General features: G+C 44.4%; 1 protein-coding gene across 1 annotated transcript in view; it reads right to left on the reverse strand.

Moving 5' to 3' along the window:
• The window catches only part of CAPN9 (calpain 9), a 37,947-nt gene that overhangs the window by 6,760 nt on the left and 5,243 nt on the right, over nucleotides 1–25,944 (reverse strand). The window contains exons 3-20 of the mRNA XM_054822680.1: nucleotides 24,138–24,862; nucleotides 22,703–22,852; nucleotides 22,385–22,613; nucleotides 17,690–17,759; nucleotides 17,110–17,228; nucleotides 16,379–16,512; nucleotides 15,603–15,771; nucleotides 13,956–14,039; nucleotides 13,613–13,698; nucleotides 11,726–11,803; nucleotides 8,382–8,542; nucleotides 7,522–7,679; nucleotides 6,692–6,900; nucleotides 5,973–6,009; nucleotides 4,373–4,453; nucleotides 3,816–3,873; nucleotides 3,188–3,252; nucleotides 758–826 (exon numbers count right to left, since the gene is read on the reverse strand). Coding sequence (XP_054678655.1) covers nucleotides 758–826; nucleotides 3,188–3,252; nucleotides 3,816–3,873; nucleotides 4,373–4,453; nucleotides 5,973–6,009; nucleotides 6,692–6,900; nucleotides 7,522–7,679; nucleotides 8,382–8,542; nucleotides 11,726–11,803; nucleotides 13,613–13,698; nucleotides 13,956–14,039; nucleotides 15,603–15,771; nucleotides 16,379–16,512; nucleotides 17,110–17,228; nucleotides 17,690–17,759; nucleotides 22,385–22,597 — 1,791 coding nt within the window. The 5' untranslated portion in view covers nucleotides 22,598–22,613; nucleotides 22,703–22,852; nucleotides 24,138–24,862. The remainder of the gene's footprint in view (nucleotides 1–757; nucleotides 827–3,187; nucleotides 3,253–3,815; nucleotides 3,874–4,372; nucleotides 4,454–5,972; nucleotides 6,010–6,691; nucleotides 6,901–7,521; nucleotides 7,680–8,381; nucleotides 8,543–11,725; nucleotides 11,804–13,612; nucleotides 13,699–13,955; nucleotides 14,040–15,602; nucleotides 15,772–16,378; nucleotides 16,513–17,109; nucleotides 17,229–17,689; nucleotides 17,760–22,384; nucleotides 22,614–22,702; nucleotides 22,853–24,137; nucleotides 24,863–25,944) is intronic.

A 25,944-nucleotide genomic window follows, 5' to 3' on the forward strand; every position in this document is an offset into this window, starting at 1 on the left:
CATGCAAATCTTTCTACAGGATACAAGGATTTCTCAGGCCCCCTTGTTAAAAAACAATGCGTCCTTTGTTAAAAGAGATGTGGCATTAGTACCCAGAAAAAGTGTTTGCCATTTCTGATGGACTAGACAAGAAGCAGAGCACTGCATATTTTGAATGCTTGGATGAAGCATGAATTCAGAAAAAAACCTATTCATGCCCATGAGGAAGCAATTATGATGTCTTTATTTGAATAGTCATCCTGTAGCCTGATTCTGCAAGCCTGCTTATTCTTACTGCCATATACAGTGGCAGGGAAATGCGTTTAAAATTAGACTCCTCACTTTCCCAGACTTCAGTACAGTTGACTCTTGAGAGATCAATAATGGAAATGCAGTGACTTAGGATATGATTGTTTCCTACTAGTCATGAGTCAGCACTTTCTTCTTCTGTCCAAAAGCAATAATGGAAACTCCTTACGTTTCAATTTGATTGGCTTCCTTATTAGTGCCCATTGCATTCTTTGTCCCAAACATAGTTGATTTGCTTACAAAAATCTCTGTAATTTCCAGAAAACCATTATGGTTTAGCATCATGGAAAGCTAAGAATGTCTTTGACCATCCAAAACAAGTCCCCATACTTTTAAAACATTTGTTTTGAGTTAAAATTTGTGGTTTGCAAACACTCCTGTCTCCATTTTTGTCTGCGCATACATAATAAACTATGCAGGAAATAGCTAATGAAATGGAGAAACAAATACAACGAGTAATGCCACCTACTATCCATTTCTTCATTTTTTCCCAGAAAACTTTGAACTCATTAAATTCCAGTTTCCCGTTGCCACTGGTCTGGTAATCTGAATTAAGGAAAAGGATTTGTTACATGAAGGTCCAAATTCTCTCTGAATTTACCTGCGCTGTTCCTTTAAGCAGAAAATGTGTCGCCTGGAAAGCCTGTGGTGCCACTGAAACCGATATTGGGATTTCTCATGAGGTGCAGCTCGAGCAGTTACAGTCATGGCTGTGGCTGTGATATTTGGGGAACATTATGTGATATAAAACCACAGCTGAGCAATGCAGACTTCACAGAAGAAAGACAGATTGTTCTATAGGCAAGAACAGCTTTGGATGTAAATGGGATATAAATGATTCAGAGAATTAAATTACCTGATTAAAACAAATTGCTACTGTATTCGAAGGAGTTAGTCAACCAAGCCGCTATTTAGTATTTTTATCCAGAGACCAGGCTCTGTTGCAATGGCTCAACCAAAAATAATGGTAGTTGTGGGGCAAGGGTGGCAAAATCTGGTCCTTATGGTCTGGAGAAAAGATCTGTATAGGAGTGATTAGATCTGCCTGGCCTTCCCTCTGCCTGAAGTATGAGAGTCTTAATACTTAGTTTAATGAGTTACTGATGTCACCCAAGCGCAGCTCACTTGCAGAATGGGGCACTTGCTCCGAAATTCTAAATAAGGAATGGGCCCTTTCCCTTTCCATCCATCCATTCCCCTTCCCCTTTCTATCTTACTTGTCAGGAGAAAGCCCTTGCTCAGATGGACACTAAGTCAGTGAGCATTCACAAAGGTCAGAACGTGCCAAGCAGGATCTAGGTAATGCCTGCTGTTACTTAAGCACCTACACTGGTGACATTATCGAAGGCACCCAGAGATCCCAAGGACATTATCACTCCTGCAAAAAGTCTGTCTTTTTACTCAGCCAGGTTCTTCCTGGGGTCATGTAGAACTTTGCCCTCCGTGCACCAGGGAATTTAGTGGCATATGACATGGACGGGACTCTGCCAGTGTTGACTCGGGTTTGCATTCATGTCATTTTGCTCCTCCATTGTGCTCCAAATACCATGTCCAGAGTGGGATGGTTGTGTCTGTGTTCCTTGTGCTTCCAAAGCAGATGAAGAGATGTCTCCCCATTTATTCAAAACTATGCAGAGATTTGCTTGGAAGCATTGCAAATCATGGAAAGTATTTAGTTATATCCTAAATAGTAAACCTAGGACTGCTGCCATGCTCCTGGGTCAAGTGCAGACCCTGGCTCTGTCCCAATACCATGTAAGGATGAGATGTGAACATGGACCAGCTCCTTACTAAAGTTTTGTTTTCAAGGGAGGAAATTTAGGACTGGTCCCCTGTTTCTCATTGCATATGCATGGTGACTGATCTGCACTGAATTTTAACATTATGGACATAGCTTTAACAGGATGAAGTTTTGTCTGTTTTGGTTTTCTGTTAGAAATGTTTGAGAGGATGTTACCTCTATCATGGACTGGAGCAACAAAAGCAAAAGAGGAGAACTTCTCAGCTGATCAAGCAAGATATAAACCAATTGTTAGATAGTTGCCTTGTCAGGACTGTATCTGGTTTGTCTCACGTGTAACAAAAATGTCTATCAGGAAAGCATACTGCAAAAACCAGCTCTGCCTGAGGAGAAACCATGCTAAGCAAACTCAGCAGGCACCAGAACGTTGCAAAGGACAAATCTGGTGGGGAAGTACCAGGGCTGTGATTCATCTCACCTAATATCTGAGCAGACATGTAGCATCCCTCACAGTTAGGCGCATCCAGAACAAGCATAATTACACCATCCGTTTCACTATCTACAAAGGAAGTCTAGAAAGCTAACTTAGATGTAGACACCTACACCACAAATGCCTAAATTTGGACAGACAACTCTCGCCCACATGTCTGCTTCCTGGAGTTGCAGGATCTAGCTGAAAGACCAGATTTTCCAGTTTTAATCTGGTTGTCAAAAGCCCCACTGCTTTGATATCAGCAATTTTCAACACTCTGCTTAATTTCTGACCCATAACTTGCATGCACAACTCTGTCTGGTGACTTTAACCCTGCAGACAGCAGACTTTTCTCGAGTTATCTCTTCCAGGCCTTTGTCAAATAAACCACAGCTTGAAAAATGCAGTTCTATACAGAAGTAATTTGAGATTTACTTTTACAAGTGCTGAGCATTAAAGCGTATCCGTTTAAGTCTGCAGTAGAAAATGGTCTGTCTTGAAGCACCTAACTCTAAATTTCTAAAATAAAAATAAGGATAAAACTTTCACATATTTTTTTTTTTTAATTCGGGTAGTGTTCTGCCATGACATTACCACATCCATCTCTGATATCCATGACAGGTAATGCTACAGACAATTATAATCAGTATTCATTTAGCCTCACAAGCACTTCTTTGAAAGGATACATCCATAAGAGAAATGATATTTCGGCATGAAATGAGACTTAAGTTCTTGAATTTGATGTTCTTTGCTGGAAAAGAACAATAATGAGAAAGAAGTCATTGGGAAAATCTGCCTTTTACAAACTGAAAGTAGAAAATAGGATTTCATAAGCAGAGATAGCTGGGTTTTAGTCCTAACTGTGGGAGGACCTGTGCATTGGAAAATGAAGACTACAGAGAAGTCACAGTCCAGACAGAGAAGGTATTTACTGAAGATATGACAGGAAATACTGTCCTTGTTTCATAAATCAGGAGATGAGGTTCAGAGTGACAGGTTTCCCGTTGTACAAAGGGCCTGTAGCAGGGTCACAAATCAGGTCTTACAAGTCCCAGCCCAGTGCCCATCTCTCCACAGCAGAGCAGTAGTGCAATGGAGAGCTGGCCTCACTGAGCTGACATGGATCATGCTGGAGGCAGGGCAAGCTTGCGGTTAGATCATGGACCAGATGTTTCCCTGGCTCTGCCTCAGATGGTTGGAGGACAGCAGGCAGGAGTTATAACACAGCCTTTATTTTTCCATCTGTAAGTGAATTTAATGGCAGCTTGTATAAAGTTCTTTACAGACCATAACTTAGACGTTATCAGCACTTACTTTTTTTTAATACAGCATTCAGAACATATTCGAGTTCTTCTGCAGCTATCTCCATGTCCTAAAGTAAAAAAAAAAAAAAGAAGCATCTGTTACTTGAATGTTTCTGTAATCAGATATATCAAAACCCTCAGAAAACGTAAACAACACCCATTTGTACTTTATTGCAACTCAGGAAAAGAGAACCATGCAAAGCCCAGAAAAGGCTAAAAACTAGAGGGCTGGCAAAATACAGGAATGCTGCTGTGCAGAAGGCTGTCTGAAGGAGATCTCAAGCAGGAACCATTGATTCAAAGAAAAGCAAACTGCAGCTGGACACTGAACCAGGTAGGCTCCCTCAGAGCTTGAGTTTTAGCTTTGGTCCTCCTGCTTGCTCACCAGGGACTGCACCTTTCCCCATCCAGACATAAGGCATGGTGACATCTGGTGCCCAAACAACACACTACAACTCAGCATACGCCCAAAATACCTAATTTTTGTTTCACCTGGCCCTGCATGGGAGCAGAAGTGTGTCCCCTCTTTCTACATCTTGTTATGACCCACAAGGGTTTTGCACTCACCTTTCCTGAAATCTGCTCAAACAGTGCCCGGAACTGCTTTTCTTCTTCAGTTTCTTGTGGGCTTGGGGTTGGGTTTGGAGGCTGCAACATCAATGACACAACTCTTTATAAGAATTGTAAAACAACATTTCTCCTGCACACAGCCCCTCTGTGCATCAGGGGACCATGGTACATCTTAAAATAAGGGTACATATGCTCCTGAACATTGCTAGACCTGAGGCCTCCCAACCATCTAGCTGCCCAAGGGGAGTCTCAGCCCCTCATTTCCTTCGTTTGTTGAGTGATTGTGTAGTGTGCCATTGCTTTGGCTATCTCAAAACCAAGAGCACCCATCATGGAAAAAACCTCTCCTCTCATCCCACCTGTGCACCACTCTGCTTCCATAGTCCTTGAACCACAGCTCTGCTGAGCTCTTCCAGTGGCATCATCCAGGGACCTCTCGCCCCTCTTGAGAGCACCAGCCAGAGGTGGTTGCACTTTGGCATGTTACCCAGAACCATCCCGAGCCTGGGAGCACTTTCAGCCAGCTGCCGGCTGGGTGCCTCAGTGTAGGCGCAGGGCTGTAGAGTCCAGGCTTCAGCCTGCACCGATGAGCAGAGACATGCAATAGTGTTGAAACACTGCTATAGTTGGGGTGAACAGAGTTCATGTGCCAAAAAAATGGGGGAAAGGAAGGCAACAGCACAGCACAGAAAGCAAAAAATCGGGCTTTGTTTTCTCTACCCACAGAAGATACAACACGGGTGCTGTTTAGCGTAGTGTCACCAGAGCGGCCCTGGTGACACTGCTTGGCCACTTACACTTTTTTTTGACCTTATGTATGTTCCTCACTTCCTTCTGCTCAAGTTTGGATGCAGTCCCTTAATGATTCTGGGAAAGGCGAGCAGCTATACTTTGCTACTGAACATAGCCCTGAGAGCTCAGAAACGGAGACGCACTTCTTAGCTGGTCCCTGGAGGGAAGTTTTACTAAAGAGGGACACATGAGATCTTGGCTTAGCTTGCTTCCATGGGAAGGCACACCACAATCAACGGCTTATTTGCAAGAATATGCTTAAACAGGAGCTGACTCAAACTCAGCTGCGATTAGTGCTCAGCAGGCAGACCAGGCCATTCAGAAACAAGAAGAATTTAATCATTTCAGTAGGCACATGAGTGTAGCAAGCATTCCCTCCCAAGCTCTGCGGATATTGATAAGGAAAATAAAAACATTTGTATGCAAAATTAATGTAGGTCTGTGGACATTCTCTTGCCTCTTATTTTCTCATAATAAATAGAATTTTAAAAGATGTGAATGGCCACATGCCTCCCCGGTGCTAACGGGTGTGCTTTCAGTGCACCCGTGGTGTCTGATACTCGCCTCCAGTGCTGGCTGATGCCAACCGCCTTGAAGCGGATGCAGAAGCGTAACGATTACGATTTTGATTGTTACAGCTCTTTTACCATATTCAGCAGAACTGACTGTTTCAGTCACATACACAAAGCTGGCAATTGTGTAACATTCCTGTGAAATGAACGTGGTTTAGCCAAAGACAGTAAAGGGAATGTGTGCTGGCTTCTGCTGAGCTATTCTCTTGCTATTTTAACTCTGTAGAACTTACCTCAGGGAGATCAATGGCAACATTTTCATCTAGATCCCTGGAGAAAACAAAACCTTATTCAGTATCTGAAGACATTCAACATCTACTTGGGGTGGAAGCTTGCTCATTACATTTTCCAGAGGTGAATGATAAAACGGCATTTTTTACTGAACAAGTTAAGTATAGGTAAAATTCACCAGACAATCAGATTTTTGCACTGTTTAAATTTTGGTATAAGCTCTTAAAACAGACTTCAAGCAGGACTCAGGGAGGGCACAGCTGCGCATGCTGTCTGCCAAAGAATTTATCTCATTCTTTACTCATTGTGCACACACTTTTTCCTCAATACCTATATTACTTTTTAATTGCCTATATATTTTTTAATTACCTATCGTAGGGGTTTTTTTAATATAAAATTGTCATTTGGAGAAACTTTGGGAGTAAACAAACACTCTTGCATTCACAGATTCCCAAACAGTACCAGGCAGCTAGCAACTCTTCCTTGTCAAGCTTCCAGTGGATTCACCATGGCAAGCCTTATTTGCCCACCTCCTAAACTCCTCTCAAAAAAAAAGTCAGGTTTAGCAAAAATGGGCAAATGCAAAAAACCCCACATTACGAGTTTCCCATGACAGAGCTCTGCTGTAGGGCTGGGTGCCCAGCAGCCAGACTGTCCGGAGCAGCTACCAGCCCCACACGTGGGCGAGCACCAGAGGGCCCAGGGCTCGCTGCTGACTTACTCAGTGATGGCTTTCTTCTCGGAGAAAATCCTCAGGCAGAAATCTGCCTCCTGGTGCGGCTCAAACGTGGTTGGAACAAGAATGTAATCACCTGGTGGCAGCTTGAATCGGTTAGATACTTCCCTTAAATTAATGTAGGTTTTGCTCCTGGCCTTGGAGGGGTGGTACCTGAAGAAGTCTTTGCCCAAGTGTCCGTCTCTGCCGGGGCTCTAAGGGGAGAAATGAAGGCAGTGCTGCACTGGCTGTGGTGTGCGGGGGGGGCCTCCATCCCAATTGCAGAGCCAAAGTCTGCCTGGCAAAAGCCTCTCCCCCAGCTGTGATCCCAACTCTCATCCCTTCACCCAGGTGCTTGCAGCAACCTAGCTCCCACTTCATGGGAAGGTCCTTTCCCACCTGGAAGGCAGTCTAAGAGGACTTTGGGACATCGCCTTCCCGCTTAAACATTCCCTGCCATTAAATATCACCATCCCAGGTAGAGTGTCACAGTGCAGTGACAACAGATTTGCCAATGCCAGCCTCACTCAGGGACAGGCACCCCTGTGTGTGATGAGCTCCAAGAGGCTCAAAAGAAGCAACATCTCCTCTTCTGGAGCCAGGCGGGGGATGACAGAGTCATGGGGCCAAGGAGTCTATCCTGGGACTCCTAAATCCTCCTCTGAAAGGACTCCAACCCAACCAAGTAAAAATTCCCTGTGTGTCTTCATGTAACTGAGAAGATTATTTTAAGAGCAAGGGCCCTAAAAATACATGATGACTGGCAGGGGTACAAACCCAGAGAAAGATGCTAATACTGATAGTGTGGCTACTGCACTGTAAAAGCAATAGAGTACCTCATAAATAGAGTAGCCGATGGTTAGCATTTCAGCGCCAAGCTTCTTGAGTTTGCGGCGATCCTTTTGCATCAGCGCTGCTATGAACGTGCAGTCATCTTGTCCATCGTCTTTCTCTGTCAAATGTAGCTTGATTTGTGGATTTGTCCAGAAAGTCTCTGCCAATGTAAAGAACACCAGAGAGTTTCTTCCCTAGAATAATAATACCCTCACCACTACCACTAAAAAAAAAAAAAAAAAAAGACATAAAGGACAATTAAGCTGAGGCTTTGCTCAAATTTAGTTTTTCCATTAGCTGTCATGCTTCTTTCCACTGAGCTCTGCAGAAAATAAGCCAAATCCTAAAGTCTTTCATGGAACTAGGTGTAGAAAAGATTTTAGACCTGATATTTTATTAAGTTACCATGATTTAAATAAAGTTGTCAGATGGAATTCTGTTAAAAGTACATAGCTACAATGATCCCATAGTGGTGGTGCCAGTCTGGAGTAACATAGTTCAGATCCATGATGCTACTTCAGAGCCACATAAACCTGCTGGCTGAGCTGGATTTTTGTCTCATTTTACACTTACTGCTGCAGTTTAAGTGACTTATTTGGAGCTAGTCCTGCTCATGCAAATGCAAATGAGAGGCAAATCAGATCCAACAAACTTGAGAGCAAAGAAAACAGCTCTTTTACTGCGAAGTCTCAAGTGGAACCATATGAACATTTGTCCCTTTGGCTGGTTCCTGCTAGCTGAGACTCAGCTGACCTGCCCTGCACCCACGATTCTGTCTATGGGGTAACGGGAGAGGTGGCTGAGGGTGGGTAAGGGTGGGAAGCAGTGCCTGCTTGTCATTTTCAAAGCAGTATCTGTTTACCTAGAAAATTTCTACATCCTCCTGCGGTGGATCCCCGGACCCAGCTCCCTTGGTGGATGGTCACCTCCCACTTGTGGGCAGTGCTGTCTTCCAGGGCATCTGGAGTCAGGTTGCAGATCTCAACTTTATCAAAATGCACTTTGAAGTCTTCAAATTTCATCCTGAGTGAAGGACATGGGAAGGAACACGCAGACATTCACTTCAGTGAAGGATGCCCAGCAGAAGTCACAGGTCCAGATCACCAGCTCACGTGGATCTGAATAGTTTCAGTGACCGTGGAGGTATGCCGATGTACACCAGGGGAGAAGCTAGCTCCCACTCACTGTGGTGTAAAACACAAGCAACTTTATTTTCTGGGTCTGATTCTGACATCTCTTACACCTTTCTTTCTGCAGTATAACTCTGTTGATCTTATTTCACCAACACCATCCTGGCCCTAATTGCTGCATCTATATTGCTGAAGAGCCAACCAAAGGATGGCAGGCATTTATGCAGGAGCTACAAATCAGCTGTGTGTTCAATGCCAGCCACATGACAGCACTACAAGGGACACATGGTGATGGATTAGCCAAGCCATGGTATGATCGCCCTGTCCGCGCTGCAGTTGAAGTCACATTTGGGCCTCTGCTAAGGTGCCTAGGCTCAAGCTGCTCACCCTCCCCTCCTTGATGGGTGCTGGGGACCTTGTCCTAGCAAAAACATACACCAAACACGAGACAAAAACCATGTTTGGACTTGAGTAATGGCTCCAGCCTGCCCTTGAAGATGGTATAGACACTGCTGCCTGCTACTGTGCCATGTAGATTGCACTGCATATATTTTACACCCAAGGTGGACACATATACATGGCCATGGGAAGGAGGAAGCGAATGCCACAACATGGATGTTTTTGAGCTGCTACGTGAAGTCAGCAGGCCCTCAGCATGTTACCATGAAGATTTTCTTCAGTCCTCACAAATCCAAAGAACAAAAGGGACAAAAGGTCTTATCAGACCATGTTTCCTACATTGGCTGCATTATCACATGTAGTCCTCTACAGCTGTGCTGGTTTTTTGCATTGACTGAAGACACTCTGATGATATGACACTTACCTTGCTTTAAATGTTCTATAGTTTTTGATCTAATTTCCCTCCTGCACTACCCTTCTTCCTAGGCTTCCTGTTCCACCTAGGATGAAATCTAACACAATACATGAGAATAAACAGGTCTATTTCTTCTTCTTCTTCTCTTTCATTTAACAGAAATGAGCCTGTGTAGGAGAAATGACCATTGCTTTGTGTGCAGTCAGCACATCACATAAGCTGGATCCAAAACCTGCAGCACAGTTACAGAAGTTGTCCATGAGCAGGTTTCCTGGGCTCCCTTTCAGCTTCTAGACACATTAAGAAATGATGTACAAAGAACTCTCTGACTGTAAAACTTACTATTCCTATTTCAGTAGAAACTGGTTGTGGTCAACTAGGAGAAGAGCCCCATTGCACCTAACGTTATTTGCTAAGCTCAAAGATAATGCATGTAATGGAAAACATGTTTTCACCTCTTGAGAACCTAATTAATTTGCTACTCACTATTTCTAGCAGCAGATTTCAAAGCACCTCATAAAGATTACCCCAGCTTTCCAGGGAGGCAAGCCAAGTCACCACCAGGAGTGATAAATAGACCAGCTGAAGATCCTCAGCTGCAGAAGCAGGAATATAGGTCATTCGCCATGTCCTCAGCTAAACTGCATCAGCAAGAACCACAGTAGGAGCAAACTGAAAGCTGGAAAGAACCACCTATGTTCATCTCTTTCCTCATTTGACCATTTTAATGTCTTTAGGGATACATCACATTATTGCTTATGCAAAGTTTGTATGTGAAGCCTGATGGGGAAACCATCGAGGTGTGGCTTAGAGGGGTCAAAGAGGCAAACGCTCCTTAGAGAAATACACAGAAGTCAAAAGGCATTAGGAAAAATAAGTCTGATGGACTGGGTGGAGGGTTTAGCTGGTATCAAACTTGCCTGACTGGTTTTGGAAGCATTTCTTATCTTCTGCATATGATTTTTGTCCACTTAACCCCTTCATCAGAAATTTCAGTCTCAATGGCTTTTGCTTCTGCTCTGAATGGCTGAGATGCTGGATGAGGAAGGCCAACATTTGTCTGAGTATGCTCAACCTCATTAATTTTTATTGGCCTTCCAAGGACTTACTTAACTACCAGCTTAGCTCTGTTGGACAGGTGACTTTTTCATTAATTTCATTGCTCATTTGATGCCTGCTTGCACACTTGTACCTCCATTACACAGTCAGGCTTTAAGTCACACCCTGTATCGAGAGACTTCCTGGAGTTACTTGGGTTCCAGGCAAAGTCTTAACCTCCTTTTCATTCACCCCATAAGCTCTAGCTGTAGCCAGGTCAAAAACAGAGAAAAAAAAATCCACAAAAGCATTTTTGAAAAACTAGAAATGCTCTACTGCATTTGCAATGTCAATAGCAAAATAACACAAAATTTCCTATATGAAGATATTTAAGTAATGGATCAGCCACTGGATCTACTTCCCTCCAGAGCTATCAAAGTTTGGGATAAATCATTTTATGTGACTTAACGTGCTGCCTTGTCAATCTCAAATCACTTTTCACGCCTAAAGTTGAACTTTGGATTAATTTGCAGGAAAAATCTGGAATAGCCCCACTGCATACCTCTCTAGATTTACCTCTATGTAAAAGAGATGAGCAACCGGCCCTACAAAATGTGACCAGACATGTTGTCAGTAGTGCACAGCATAGTTGATATAGGGGGAGATCATGTGCAAGTCAGCCATCTGCTCTGTCTGAGGTTGTGAATTTGGCATGAAGAACACTTCACACTTCTAAAGCAATTTCCACCACTTTTTTTTTTTTTCATCTTTTCTTAAAATTTTCCATCATTTCACACATATCTTGGTGTTCCTTTACTTTCTGTAACAAGTAGTATTGCTTCTCTGGACTCCTCTTCCAGTGTATGCCTAGTATCAACCCTGCAGGCATTTCATACGTGATGCAGTGCAATACAATGCTCCCTTCTGCAGAGCCTGTCTTTGTTCACGGGAAGGATTTAGAGGGTGTTGCATTCATGGGAGAAACACAGTATTTGAAATATGTTAATGCCATTAACTAAACTGACTTTTGAAATGCTTTTTGTTATTAAAATAGACATGGGCAGACATGAAACACACAGAAAACTAAGCGAGCATTCTACTTGCCCTCTCCTTGGCAGAGACTGAGCATTTCCTCACACAGAGGCTTCTTCCTTATTGCTTGTTTTGGCCACTTGTGCCTTGATTTCTGACTAGAGCCACACACTTAAAAAACCTGTGGCTTACCAGAACTCTCCATCATCCAGTGCTGCCTGTGATAGGCGTCTCTGCTCCGATGGGCTGACTGAACGCCACTCCAGAGAGCTGCAAGAAAACAAAACCAAGCTTTACTACGGGTACGTGGCAATTAATTTTCCCTGGCTCAGAACGACTGGCTGGACACAGCAGCAGGCTGTTCTTCTCCAAGATGTGTTTTATTTGAGTGGCTCACACAAACACAGATGCATTTAAGAGGTTTCCCAAATCCTGCTGTCACTCATGGTCACAGAAACCCAGCTAATGTAGCTGGAAGCAGGACGAGGCCAAAGATCCCAAAGCTGCTCCAGGATGGTCCTGCATGAGTTATTGCCTACACTCAGAGTTTGGGACTGCTGTCAGGTGTTGGGATTGGGTATAATAAGGCTATTGGCAAGATTTTTGGTAAGTCACATCCCTCCTTAAATCTGTTTTCCAGCTGTAGCACCATCTCCTCATGTTTGTCAGTAATTTAGGGCCAGGTGTTTCCTCAAAATTGAGTCAATGGAAACTGAATAGACTCCTTCCCCCATACAGAGATATTTGCTGGAGTAACTAGGGTTCCAGGTAAAGTCTTTGCTTCCTTTTCATTCACCCCTACAACTCCAGCAGTAGCAGGTCAAAAACAAACAAAAACCTGCTAAAACTTTTTGGAAAAATTAGAACTGCCCCACTACATTTCCAATCTGACATAATAAACAGGGAGTAGCAGGCACCTTGTGTTGAGGCTTTTAATTCCAGCAACCACTGTGACACATTAATATAGATTCCTGTATTGACCTGCGAGCCCCTCTGCATCTTGAGTTCCGGAAAACCTCCCAAGTGCAGAATCAGAGCTCTGCTTTGCAGAGATGGGTTTTTCAATAAACAGAATGAATTGCCAGCTGCCTGTCCTGATCTTAAACTCTTTGGGTTTTTTTGAGATTTAATCACTCATTATATATGCCTATTATCTACATTTTTCTTTTTCAAGATAACAAAGGATCAGAGCTGATGTAGAAATACTTCATTTATTTCTGAGTCATGTTAACGACAGGAACCTTCAAAACAGTCCTACAGATGACTATGTGTCTCAGGAATTTTAAAGGGCCAGGCAGGTTATGGCTCCTCTCCTCTACATCTGTGCGAACAAAAAAGACTTAGTAGAAGAAAGTGAAACAAAAATGAAGCCATGCATATGTGCAAAAATACATTGAAAAGTGTATGTTGGAGGGGGGGTGTAGTGTTGGTTTTTACTATGTATTTTTTTCTTTTGTATTATTTGCACTTTGTTTACCACTGGTAGTAAAACCGGACTGGTTTTCAGACCAATCCTGTTGTGGTTTTGGGTCCAACTTTGGTGGGTACCACACGGAGAGGGTCTCATTTAATGGTCATATATAACCTGTAAGGTTCCTGCCTGTTCCTGACACGTTTAGAAACCCAGAATAGCAAATGCAACTAGAGGCTCATAAGCTACTTAGAAGGGGTAATAGAGTATCAGTTTCCAGCTTATCTGCAGCAGGACAAAGTCTGGATGTTGTGTCACAAGTGCTACATTAACAGGCTTGTAAAAAATAAACAAAAAAATCACTCCAAATGTATACATTTTTTCAATCATCAGGAGTGTCTTAAAATTAACTGATCCCATTTATAGTAATGCATGATTTTGGCTAATGCTAAATTTTAGGGGCTAAACAACCTTGACAGTGTCCCCGTAATTGAGCAGCTTTGAAAATATTGAGGGTGACATGTTAGTATGGCAGTAATACTATTACACATGTGCATACTCTTGATTTAATTTTCCGTGGAATAGCTGGGGCTGCAGAAAGCTAGCTGCGGAGCAGCAGCTGGGATTTGGCCTATGCAAGGCCAGAGTGTAGGGGACAGCGCACGCACTTGTCACTCCATGGGCCGTTCCACTCGACCTGTCCCCAGGGGTTCCGTATCCTTATGAGCTGCACTTGCCGGCCCCGATAGCTCACCTGGGGAAGAAGAAGGAAATAGAGAAAATACCAAGTGTCAGTAGCGAGGGAACAGGACTTCTTCAGTGTGCAGAGGCTGGGCAAGCTGGTGTAACAGCTGGGCGAAAGGTGCAGACTGCTACAGGAGATGTGGGACGGAAAGATGGATGGCAATTTGGATAACCCCCCCTGGATAACTCCCCCTGTCACCTGAGTTCAGGGGAACACTCCTTTATCTTTTCCCCAGGTCTCTCCTTGCCCCATATTTCTGAACGTACCTCATCAATGCCAGTCACGGAGTAAGCATGGCCCTTTATAAGGCCAAAGGGTGTTTTGGCTTCCGACTCGGCAGCACTGCTGGTCTGAAATATGGGAAAAAAATGTGAGGCTCTCTTTGGAGTGAGATCACAAGCGGTGCCACCTGGTCCCTTCCATGCATCAGGTGGGAGGTTAGTGGCTAACCAGTACTATGAACAGGAAACTTGTCCTCGATGCAGACAGTGATGATGCAATGGTGCCCTTTAAGGAAAGGATTATTATTTTTTTTTTAGTATTGTTCACTCAGAGGGAAAATAAGGTGGTTCCAGGCTGAAAAACGTTCTCTGCCCCTGTGATTTTGTATCAACATAACCTACATTTCCAGGATCTCAATCCTAACTCCCATTCAAATGTGGTTTGTGTCAGCTAAGGGATGGCAAAAGGTGCTCTCAGACTGAGATCAGGTGTTGATATGATCTCATTTCTTGTAAAAAGACATTGACGGAGCAGTGATGGGTCCCATCAGCCAGCTGAGTATCACACTCTCTCTAGTTCAATAAATATTTAATTAGTCTTTGCAAGCAGCAAAGCTTCATCAGGAGAGAAACGGAAACTCAAATCAGAAAACACTGAACCCCAAAGTTGAGGGCACAACCTTGAGTAAAAGAGAGAGCTTGTGGAAAAGCCCTACTTTCAGTCAATGGGTTTGAGACAACAGGTCTCCCTCAGCCCAGCCAAATGTTCAGCAATGAGGCTTTTGGGCAGAGGGCACATGAAAGCCTCTCTCCTTCTCCCCCAGCCTGGGCACTTCCTTTGCCTTTGTTACAAGTGCCCAAAAGGGAAATGAAATATTTTGTGCTTGGTGGAATTTTTCATTTGCTCTGAAACCTTTTTCTCCAGCTGCTCATTCTGGTTGAGAAACCTGGCATACTTTCGTTTCCAAACTGCCTTTTCCGCTGAGCACAGTCAGCAAGGAACAGCAACAGGGCTTTCACTCTTGCTGTTGTGCAGCTCAGGCATTTTTCACCAGAAAGCTAAGGCCACATGGATGGCTCCTTTTAGCCTGGGTCAGACACACTGGCAGAGCAGTGTAAGTAACCTATGCAGGTGCTACCCACCAGCAACCTTTTCTTTGGGAAAGCTGGAGGTTTTAGTCTCTGAAGGGATAAACGTGACATACCCTAAGCCCCAGCCCCTGTTTACAAACACACACACTGATCTGGAAAATCGTCTTGAGTCCCCCAGGTCCCCATAGGTGTTGTTACAGAATTCAGGGCTGAACACACACCCCTCCTCCCTCCCCCCAGTTTTGTAGTCTCTGGAACCAGTAAGTCCTCAAAAAGCTATGGCCAGCTTTAACGTTAGGTGACCAAATACGTCAGGAAATAAACTTCACTCTCACTGAATGCTCGTACTCATGTCATTATTGCCTTAAAAACAGTGGCCATCACCTGCTGAAAAGTGATTAATCTTTTTCTTTTCTTTTAAACAACTGTACTAAGGACTACATTAATATTACATATCTATCAGTTCATAGCTATCATTTGCAGAGATAAGTGCATATCCCTCTATTTGTCATTAATTTAACCAGTATTTAAAAAGTAGGGTTTTCTAATGCAGAAACCACAAAACTAAATTGAGAAATTCAGACCCCATTTCTTACTTACATCAATAGAGCAGCCCACCATCGAGCATCTTTTCAGAGCTTTCTCTAGGATTTCATAGAAATTGTCAGGAGCCTTTTTAACCTCATACATTTCTCCTACACCCCCAGTGAAATCCTCCATGGCTTCTATTGTACTGCCTCCTTTCAGAGCCTCGTAGCTGCCGTTCAGCCTGGAAAACACACGCTGATCATGAGACATGCTTTCAAAATTCTGAAGATGCCCATATTTGAGAGCTTTCTCACATGGGTGTGAAATTGCAGCAGTGGCACTGAAGTCAAAAGTTGTACTCCAGAATGTACGCAGGATATAGAGGAGAGTATTGGGATCATTCTGCTTTCCCTGTTCATTGCATTTTTAATTAACTTATTTCTCCAGATCCTTAAAGCCTGGGGCTTTTCTTTCTTTAGTGCCAGTTGTCAGGTTGGCAAGGACTGAATACCACTGCTTGTCAGTGGCTCGCTACTTGCCAAATCAGTTAAAAATGTAGAGTTAGCCAGAACCATCAATTGAGGTCTCAGAAGAGACACAAGTGGCAGGATTCAGGCAACTTTATTGCTATCAGCTAGGGTTGTATCTAATGATGTACTGGAAGATGGACCAGCTCACATGCGATAGACATAATGTCTTTAGATCAGGGCAGCAGCAAATGCAAAAAACCCCACCACCACCAAAAAATACTAGGTAGAAGCTGTTCACTTGGGTTGTGAATAATGTATGTAGAAATTGTGAATAATGTATGTACAAATAGCAAATTATGTATGCGCAGCGTGACTTACTTGGCATAGGCTTTCTCTAGTAAGGCACTCCAAAATTCATTGTGTTCAGCTGAGTGCAGGAAAACCAACCGGCCTTTGAAGGTGGGTAATCGGTCATCAATCACAACATCCACCCACTCATTGTGCTGCCAAAACTATTTAGAAAGGAGGGGCATGAGTTTGCTGACAGCATGTCATTTCATGCGTGTAGGACTCTGGTGTCCCAGCACTTCTAATTGTAAGTTAGTGACAGTCACAGGCTTGATTAGAAGTCATATATAAATCATTCGTTCCCGCTATACCATGCTAGCCTGCTCTGAAGGAAGGGTAATCTATCTTAAGAAAAGACTAAGACTAAAAGTGTGGAGCTGTACTGTAGCTCCTTGTCTGGATAACGTCACTCATGTAGCTACACAAGTGGTCACCACATGATTCAAGACAGCAAAGACACACACATATTACAGATCGCAGTCCAACTCCTTTAAGGCCTTATATCCTAAGTGGGGTTTGTGTGCCCAGGAAAATGTGAAATGATTTCTAAAGCCATATATCTCTTCACAGAACAGCAGTGGCTATGGGAGTGCCTGTGGGAGGCTGATATAACCCTCAATACAACACTGTAAGCTCAGCAATCCCTGTTTTTCTCAATGTCTCCTCTGCAATAACCGGCAACCCCACTGCAAAATAGACCATGACATGTAATGACCAAATGCTCAGAAATGTCTTCATGCTGTGCCAGATGTTCATCTTACCTGGAAGTGAAATATTCCAGCATAATCTGGTCCAAAATTTTGATCCAGTGGCACCACTCTTGATAATGTTTTTTCATTCAGTGTGAGAGAAGCTATAGCTGCTAATAGCCAGCAGTCACCTGTGAATTGAGAAGGGGGAAAAAAGCCTCATTTTCTTCCCTCCAAGAGGAGACGGAGGTGGTGTAGGGACCAGAGGAGTTGTTATGGCAGTTAGCTGCCACCCCTCTTGAAATCCAAAAGACAGTCTGTGTGTCCCCAGGAAGTGTGTCCCTGCCCGGCCAGAGCAGACTGTGCTGCAGTTTGGATGTGCTGGTGAACAAAAGTCTCCCTTGAGCTCACAGTATCCTCGCGTGGGGATCCTGCCCTGACCTTGAATCCCACTGTACCAGGATGGTCCCTGGCATGGATGGGAGGGTGCTACCAAAGAGGTGGCTGTGGGCAGTGTGAGCATGGGCAGTACCTCCAGCTTCACTGTTCCCACCAGTTCAGGAGAGACAACATCCCCTCATGTGTGAGGATATTCCTGCTGCTCCTCACGGGGTGTAGGCATGAATACGTCCACCCAGGGGGAATCACTCACCAAGATCCCCTTGGCAAATGTCAGTTCTTGTGGCTCCTCCAATGGTAAACTTGGGGTCTTTGACAATGTCCTGAGAGAGTGGGAGAGAGACACAGAAATGGCTTAAACATGCCAAGAAAATATCATCACCACTCTGAGCCCAAATGTGCAGCGCAGTGTGTGCCACATCAACTATATTATCCTGCAGCAGTGTAGCCACCACAAAAAACTAGGTGGGGAATCTTTGCTAATTAATTAAAATGTAGAGCAATTAAAGGACCAACTCTCCTAATTTTTTTCATAATTAGTTGGCTGCTAATGAAAGGCTGGCATTCTTTATTTGTCCGTAGGCAATTGTTAAAAAATTATAGCACATCCTGGTCCAGAATCTCAATGTTAGGATACAATCCTGGCTAAAGTTTTTTTTATTGTTTGGGGTTTTTTTCCCCAGTGGCTGGAAAAACTAAAATTGGCAATTTTCCTTTAAATGCACTATTAAGCCCTTTTTTTATCTGCAGGTAGTACCTGGAACATACAGTGTCTGACAACCATGAGACCATTTCCTCCTCAAATAAGCAAACAATGAAGGTTAGACTCCAGCCTTGTTTGTTTTACCAAGTCAGCTTTTAGGAGGAGCTAATGCTCCCCACCCTGTCTGCTCAGAGGTCAGAGGGACTGATGCTCATGGTGGTATTAAAGCATTCATTTGACTGTTTTAGTTCAATTACTAGTACCACAGCTAGATAGAAAAATTACAGTCATAAACCAATAAATGTCGCAGGAATTCCCCTCTTTTCTCCCCTTTCCCATGAACTGTAAGTTGAATTTAATTGATTGAACTGAATAGAAAAGGGAGGAAGAGGGTATCTAATATATTACTCTAGGAATATGTTAATCAGTCTGCCCTGATATCTTATTGCATGAAGCAGGCTCTAAGTAAGCAGCAGAACCTTGCAAAAAAACCCCCAAAAACATTAAAGAGAGGGAAAAACAGAAGAACACATTCAGTCATTTAATGCCTGCATTTGCCTAGAAGGAAACTGCATTGCTTTTGGTTCATATCACTGCATTTTGTGAGGCCATCAGGGTAGGATATTGATAGTTTTGTTCAGCTTCCTGCACTTTTTGCTGAAGCATCTGCTGCTGGCCACCGCTGGAGCCAGGACACGCTCCTGCGACGCTCACCCTGCGGAGGCAATATTCAGGAGGAAGCTGGTTGTGTATTTTTTGTTTGCCTTTGCTGGGGAGGAGGTGGTGGCCAAGTTAGCCTCAGCCACAGGTGTCCCTGGGAGGAGGGACCGCAGCATGTCATGTCCCCAGTGTGGGGAGTAAAGGGAAATCAAACAGCTGCTCCTCCTTACCTGGCCCGCCTGCTTGTTAAATACACTCAGTCTTGTGGGGACTGGACGTGAACAATAAAACCCACAGATTATTGACTTTAGACATCAAAATAGCAACAGCTGATAAAGTAGCTGTTCTTTAATAACATGTCTTGTTTTAGCATTATTGGTCCCGGGGAACATATAATTCTCGTGGCAAGAACTGTATTTAGCTGTTACCAGGAAACTCCATGTGTTAGCAAGGGACAAGATAAAAACTCTTTCCACTGACATGGGTCTGAACATTAGATTCATTGCTTATTGCACAGCTCTACAACTGACATGCGGAAAAATATTTTCAATCTTCTACGTCTAAAGCCAACAAAAATAATAAAAAGAAAATCAATAAAAAGGAATTGAAAGGATTTTGACTGCACCTGTGCCACATTCTCTGCTACACGAAAGAAAACCACACTCCCCATTTTTTGAGTGGATGTTGCAAAAATAATGTTAATTTTAAAGGGATTTTCAGACTGGATGGTATAATAATATGTATCAAGTCTTTCAGCGTGTTAAAGGACAAAACCTAGAGCTGGGTCTTGCATTCACACACAGCATACAGTAATTCATTCTGTATGGATTCACCTGCACAAGGATATTGCCTAGAACAGGGACGTGCAATCCTCAGAGAGATGAAACAAGGCGACCCGTGACTCTCCTGATGCTACATCAAAGCTGTGTTTCTTGAGACTCAAAAGAAAACAAATTGCATCCCCTGCGCCTCTGTCTCACATTGGTAGAGGAGGTACATGGAGACCTAAGGAAGGCTGAGGGTGAGGCTGTTTAGGTGGCCTTATTTCTGTGGTTACGTTTCTCTGCCTGGTTCCAGCACAGCGTACCTGGCATACCAGTTGCCAGTGGCTGTTCGTATTAGGAAAATTTCCTTCTTACTTCCTCCTGTAGACCATAGACTCATTTGGCATTAGTAAAACACATTTGTCTTTCCTTTTTTTTTTTTTAAATTCTTCAACTTATATGTCTAACTTTCCCAGACACTGAGCTGTTGAATTTATTCCAGCAGTTGAATTTAGATATAAATTAAGAAGGGAAGGGAAGGGAAGGGAAGGGAAGGGGAAAGGGAAAGGGAAAAGGGGAAATACAATAAGAAAAGTGTCTTCCGTTCTTCAGATTATTCTAAAATTTTTATAAGGTACAGTTTCAAAGGTTTAATTTCTAATGAAAAGGGATTGCTAAACAAAATCACTAAATATCTTTCTGAATCTTAGAGCACTTAAAATTTATGTAGAAAGTGAGATATTCACCTGGTGCAGATCCATGTAGCTCACTGATTGCAGTGGGACATTCACAGATTAGGGCTAGCTGCGGGTCTTGTTCACGTAGTGTACAAATGTGTATACATGCAGGTATATGCATGAAAAAATAATGAGAAACCCTTCTCTACTCTCATTACTGAAGATTAAGCTCTAACAGGGTGTAAATCTGAAGACTAGCATTGCTTGGTCCTGCAATTACCTGCATGTATTGTGCTACACTTCATCCAAGCTACTGTAAAATATTGGTAGGAGAGGCAATAACACCAGTCACCATGAAAAGCAGTTTGAACATGGATACCCTACAGAGAAGCCATGCTCTTGTGCTCGCCCTCTCTGGCACCACAGCTTCGCCAGCTGAGCTGTGACAACCAACCTGGCACATGCTCCAGGTCTACATCCCTCTTGCAAAGTAAAAAGTGTTAACTCGAAATGGTGTTACAGTGCCTCTATTTTGATGTTGTTCCTGATCAATAATAGAGATTAAATTAATTTAGCTTAAATGCTGAGGAGCCAGAGAAGAGCATAACTAAAACCTTGTCCTTACACATCCTCTCAGCCTCCCCTGAGCTTTATTTCTCGCTGTGCAGCTCACAAAAGTTCACCTTTTTGCATGGTGGGAATTGGAGCGTAAAGGCAGATCCCATTTCAGATAACTTACTTGTCCTGGAAATGTTTCCAGTTCAGTGTACAAAGATCCTGAAGAAGGGAGCCACAACTACAACACACAGACCACTCTCCACTCTCCCTGGGTACCACACACAAGGACGCACAAGCTGTCAGCTGCTCCTGGTCACATTTTACAGCAAAGTTTAACTCTTATGAAGCCCCAAATGGAAAAAAAAGATGAACTAGCACCTAATGGCTGGCCAAAGGAAAACCATTCTTTTTGATTTAGTGTCACAGGTACTTGCATTTTTGATGCTCCACCGCACTCGAGAGTCACCATACCAAAAACATCTCAGCTTCACAGCCCCATCCTGTGCTGGGGGGCAGCCCCACAGCCCACTTGGCTTTTGGGGTGCAGGTAGGCAAGGCAGGCAGCAGTGTGTAGGGCAATCCTATTTTTTCATAGCTGAACCTTGTCCAGGAGTAATAGCTTTAATTCTTGCTCTGTAGTGGCATTATGTTAACAGATGCTGAGGCATTTGAATGCCTGTCATTGTGAATTAAGTTAAGCCAAAATTTAAACCTTTCTTTAAGCTTATTTTGTTCTTTTTTTCCTTTGGTATCAGTGTCACCAAAGGAAAGTTTTCTACTAAGGGAGAAGCTGTCAGACTATGAAGAAAAACAGAATAAACGTCAGTCATCAGCAAAGAAATGAAACATAGCCACAAATTTTCTGTGACCATTGGTTACCAAGTTAGGTGGGGAGAAGGAACCTGGAGTGATGTTGGGTTTGTGATCTGAGAGCGTTTGACTAATGAAGCTTCAGGCTTTTCCTGTGTTATTAATGATTGTTATGCAAGATGCATTAAGAGATACTCATCAAGCGCATGGCTACTGTTGAATGGCTCAGTAACCATGGCATGTATTCATAATCTCTCAGTGTTTCATGATGGAAGTGAGCAAGTAAGTATAAGAGTCTCATACTCTAAAAGTTAAAAGGTTTGAACTTTTAAAGTTTAATCTTAATTATGAATTTCCTACATTAACAACACTTGATTTTTTATGTAGTTAGAACATCATCATAATGTGTTTTACCCTTAAGTCCTTGCACATCCCCTTATTTTCATCTTAACATTGCTTTTGTTTGGCAATAATGTAAGAAAGAAGGCTGATTACAATGTTTATGCATGTACATAAATAGACATGCATGAAGTGTGGCTATACAACGAGCTACATCTAAAAATTAAATGAAGCCTTCCAGCACTCTCGTCCCACAGCTTGAGTTCTTTGTGGGTGACATCCCAACCCCATGCTGCCGGCCTTGAGATGGGAAGGGTTTCCCCCTGCACTTCGACTCCACATCTCCCTGAACGCGCCACGCATTTGGTGCAATCCCCAAGCACAGTGGTGTCTGACTTTTGGCAGGATAGAAAGAGAGAACACAGCGGCATACTCACCCTGGGCCTCTTCCAGATGAAGGGAATAGGTGGCTTTTCACTGAAGAAGAGAGAGGAGTTGCAGGCGGGGAAGTCAGGGTCCTCGAAGAGGACCCCCTTGCGCAGGCACTCCTGCTTCAGCTCCTCGTAGCCCTTCCCTGAGCTGTGGGTGGCACGAGCGGCCCCAGGCAGCGCAGGCGGCCTCGGCTTCGAGTCCTGGTACAGGTAGGGCATGGCTCCCTCCCGCCTGCTGGAGAGAGACCCCAGGGAGCCAAGGCTTAGCAGGCAGTGGGGAAGAAGGGAAGAGCGGGAGAAAAACAGAAGAGAAAGCAAAAATACCTCTAGTGCCTTGCAAAAGAAAAGGGGGAGGAAAGGAGTGTGCTGCGGGGAAGCCGGTGGTGTCCTCCAGCCCTCCTCTGTCGTGCCTCCTTGAACTGCAGGGCGAGACAGACCTCCCGGCTGCTCCAAACAGCGGCAGAGGCAAACACCCTGAAAGCAAACAGGGAAGGAAAGAGGCTGGCCACGGCCACGCTGGGAGCGGGAGCGGCCAGGAGGTGCCCTGTCCTCCCCTGGGGCAGAGCGGCTGTGCCCGCCTGGCGGGGAAGGGTGTGTGCGGGGCCTGGTGCCGCTCCCCAGCGGGCACGGGCCGGGCGGGAGGTTGCCGCTGGGATGGGGATGACTTCGAGGTACGCAGCACCCAGCCAGAGCCCTCGCATCGTGCGGTGGCAGCGAGCCCCAGAGAGAAACCAGAGCCGTATGGTGGGGTATAACCACTGTTTCTCACAGGTAGGAGAGCAGCCCGGCGTGGCCAGTAGCAGGGCCGTCTCGGTGGGCAGGTGGTGTCCCTGTCAGATGATGTGCAGGAGGGACAGCAGTGGCAAGAGGTGGCCATGGCTGGGGCCGTTCTGTCAGTGGAGGTCCAGCCATGGGGCAAGGGCTGGGGGTGTGCAGGAGGGCTGGCCCCAGGTTTGGGATGGTGGTGGCTGGTGGGGAGGGCTCAGAGCAGGATGTGTACCGAGCAGCAGGGAAAACTCAGGCAAAGTGTCAGAAAATGTTACCCTGAGGAGGGATTTTAATGGACCATGCATTGAAGGAGTTCTGTTTGCACTGTAACACGGGATTTTAAAACCAAATACATACATACTTGCCACTGATTTCCAGGTTTCATGACCTTGTTTATCTGACACTGTGCTTCTGCTACCCAGCTTTTACGTACAACATCCTATCTCACATTGGACAGTAAAACACTGTGCTGGAGAGGATGCTAGTCAATGCGCTGTGGATGCTTTAAAGAAATAACGGCAAGGCTCAGAGCCAGACAGGTACAGATATTCCACCCTGTTTGGAAAGGCAAGAGATGCCACCCTCTTGGAACAAATTGCAGTTCCTGTAATACAAAACACAGCCCTGAGTACAAACAGCACTCAGCGTCCCTTTGCTTTAATTGGCTCTTTGGTGGACCAGTTGAGGTTGCTGCCAGGAGATGATTTATGGAGGGCAATTAGGTGAAACAGAATTAGTTCCTTTCTCTTCTGCTATTTTTCACAGTGGTACTGTGAGCAAAGCTTTCTTTTTCAGAGCATATATTCCCATGTTTATTCCCCATAATTGCATCCATTGTTGATGTCTGCTGGCTCCCCACTGAGACCGAGTTCCCATTGTCCAAATGTATGGATGCTGTCCAAACGTGTGAGAAGAGGCAGGCCTGGTGCTCCAAATGTGGCTGTCATTTGTTCGAAATTTATGTCTCCAGAAGAGAGTCCAAGCTACTCACCTCAGCTTTTTCCACAGTCAGTACAGAAGATCGGCACCTCCAGAAAATGATTCATCATGTTCTCATCCATAACACTCCTCTGGAGATGATTGTGTCTTTCATTTGCCTGTAGACAGACCCTCATGGACTAGCTTAGGGCAGATGCCCAGCTATTAAGTGTGTACAGTCCAGTGAGACGGTTCCCAGCCGTCTGGGAGCTAAGGCATGCAAAGCACATTTAAATGCCCCCACAAGCCCAGGGACATGAAGTACCCAACGTCCTGCATTCAGCCAGTGGCAAAACCAGGAATGCACTTTATCCACAATACCTCTGTGTGGGCCAAGGTATGTTCTCACACACTAGACTAACGTGCTGACTGGGGAAGGAGATGTTCAGCGTCCTGGACATGTGGCCTCCACACCTGCTGTGGCCCAAGGAGAGTGACCATATATCGCTTCAGAGAATTTCCATTTTTCAGAGTTCAGTTGCATACAGAAATGTGTTGGCTGAGCTCTATGGGTGCTTCCTGCTGTAGGGGAATTCATGCAGTTTCTCTCCTTTGTGAATGCTCTGGTGTGTAAAAAGGGATGTTTTCACGCTGCAGCCTTTCTCCCAGTGGGCAGGGACAGCCTATCCCTCTCCTCACCCTGCTGCTTCATGTCATGACATCGCAGGGAAACTTCACGTCTCTGAGATCCCAGCCTTGGTGTCAAACGTGGCTGAAAGAGCCCAGGAGAGATCATGCCTGGGGAGGGAAGGTGGAGAAAAGAGGAATGAGCAGAAAATGCTAATAAAATGTCTCAGTTCTCATTAAAATACAACACTTTGCCAGTCACATGTTAAGAATCATGGGCTCATCCCTGATGCTCTCTGGTCTGGAAGGGCAGAAACACAGAGACATATGTATTACTTACGTACCTACCCCACTCAAGTGTTTTACAAGGAAAGGGACTTCAACCAGTTTTGCTCTTTACCATGAAATCCCCTTTTGAAAGCAGTGAGAAGTTTGTTTCTGCCCTAAGACAACTCCTGTAATTGCTGCCACTTGGTGCTGTCTGTGGATACTCAGAGACCATTATAGGTGGGAGGAAAGTGAAACACAGGTCTTGTGATACTCCATTATGGACAGGCACCAACAACATGTTGCTACGAGCTCAGGAGAGTAGGAGGCAGGATTTGAACCACTGACCTAGAACGGCTTTGCTCCTTAGACATGCTCTCAAGATTTTAACACTCTCTGAACGGCAGGTGAACACAGATGCTAAGAGGCTGTGACACTGGGCCATGTTCAATTTCATTTGGCACACTGATGCAACAGACATATTGTGACATTAAAGCAATACAAGACAGCCCTGAGTAATAAAGTTCTCCTTCCACGATTACAGTCTCAGGAACAGCAGGTTTCCAGCCCACTGGCCCTCTCCCAGCAAGGGCAATAGGGCAGGTCTGTCCTTGGTCTGTGAAGTGAGTGCCTGCCAGAGTGTGAAGGCGCTGCCAGCTGAGAGATAGATGTCAGATTGAATGCAATTAATTCCCAGCAGGCCACCTCTGGAAACCATTAGGTTCCTGCAGTCTGCAGAGATCTCTTTTTCGAGCCACATCACCAGGCAAGATTTCAAGGTGACAGTGTAACAGCACAAGCGATGCACAAGTTGGCAATGTATATTAAAACTGAACACCATTTTCTTCCAGGCACCATCATTAAATGCTTGTTCCTGAAACACCAGGAGTTTTATCTGTTACCTTCAGCCATGGCTCCAAAGCATGCAGAGAGTGTGAACACCAGTGCAATTGCAGCTGCCTGCAGGCATTGCCCTCCTGCCTAGC

This window comes from Grus americana, chromosome 3, assembly GCF_028858705.1.
Source record: "Grus americana isolate bGruAme1 chromosome 3, bGruAme1.mat, whole genome shotgun sequence".
Taxonomy (NCBI): Eukaryota; Metazoa; Chordata; class Aves; order Gruiformes; family Gruidae; genus Grus; species Grus americana.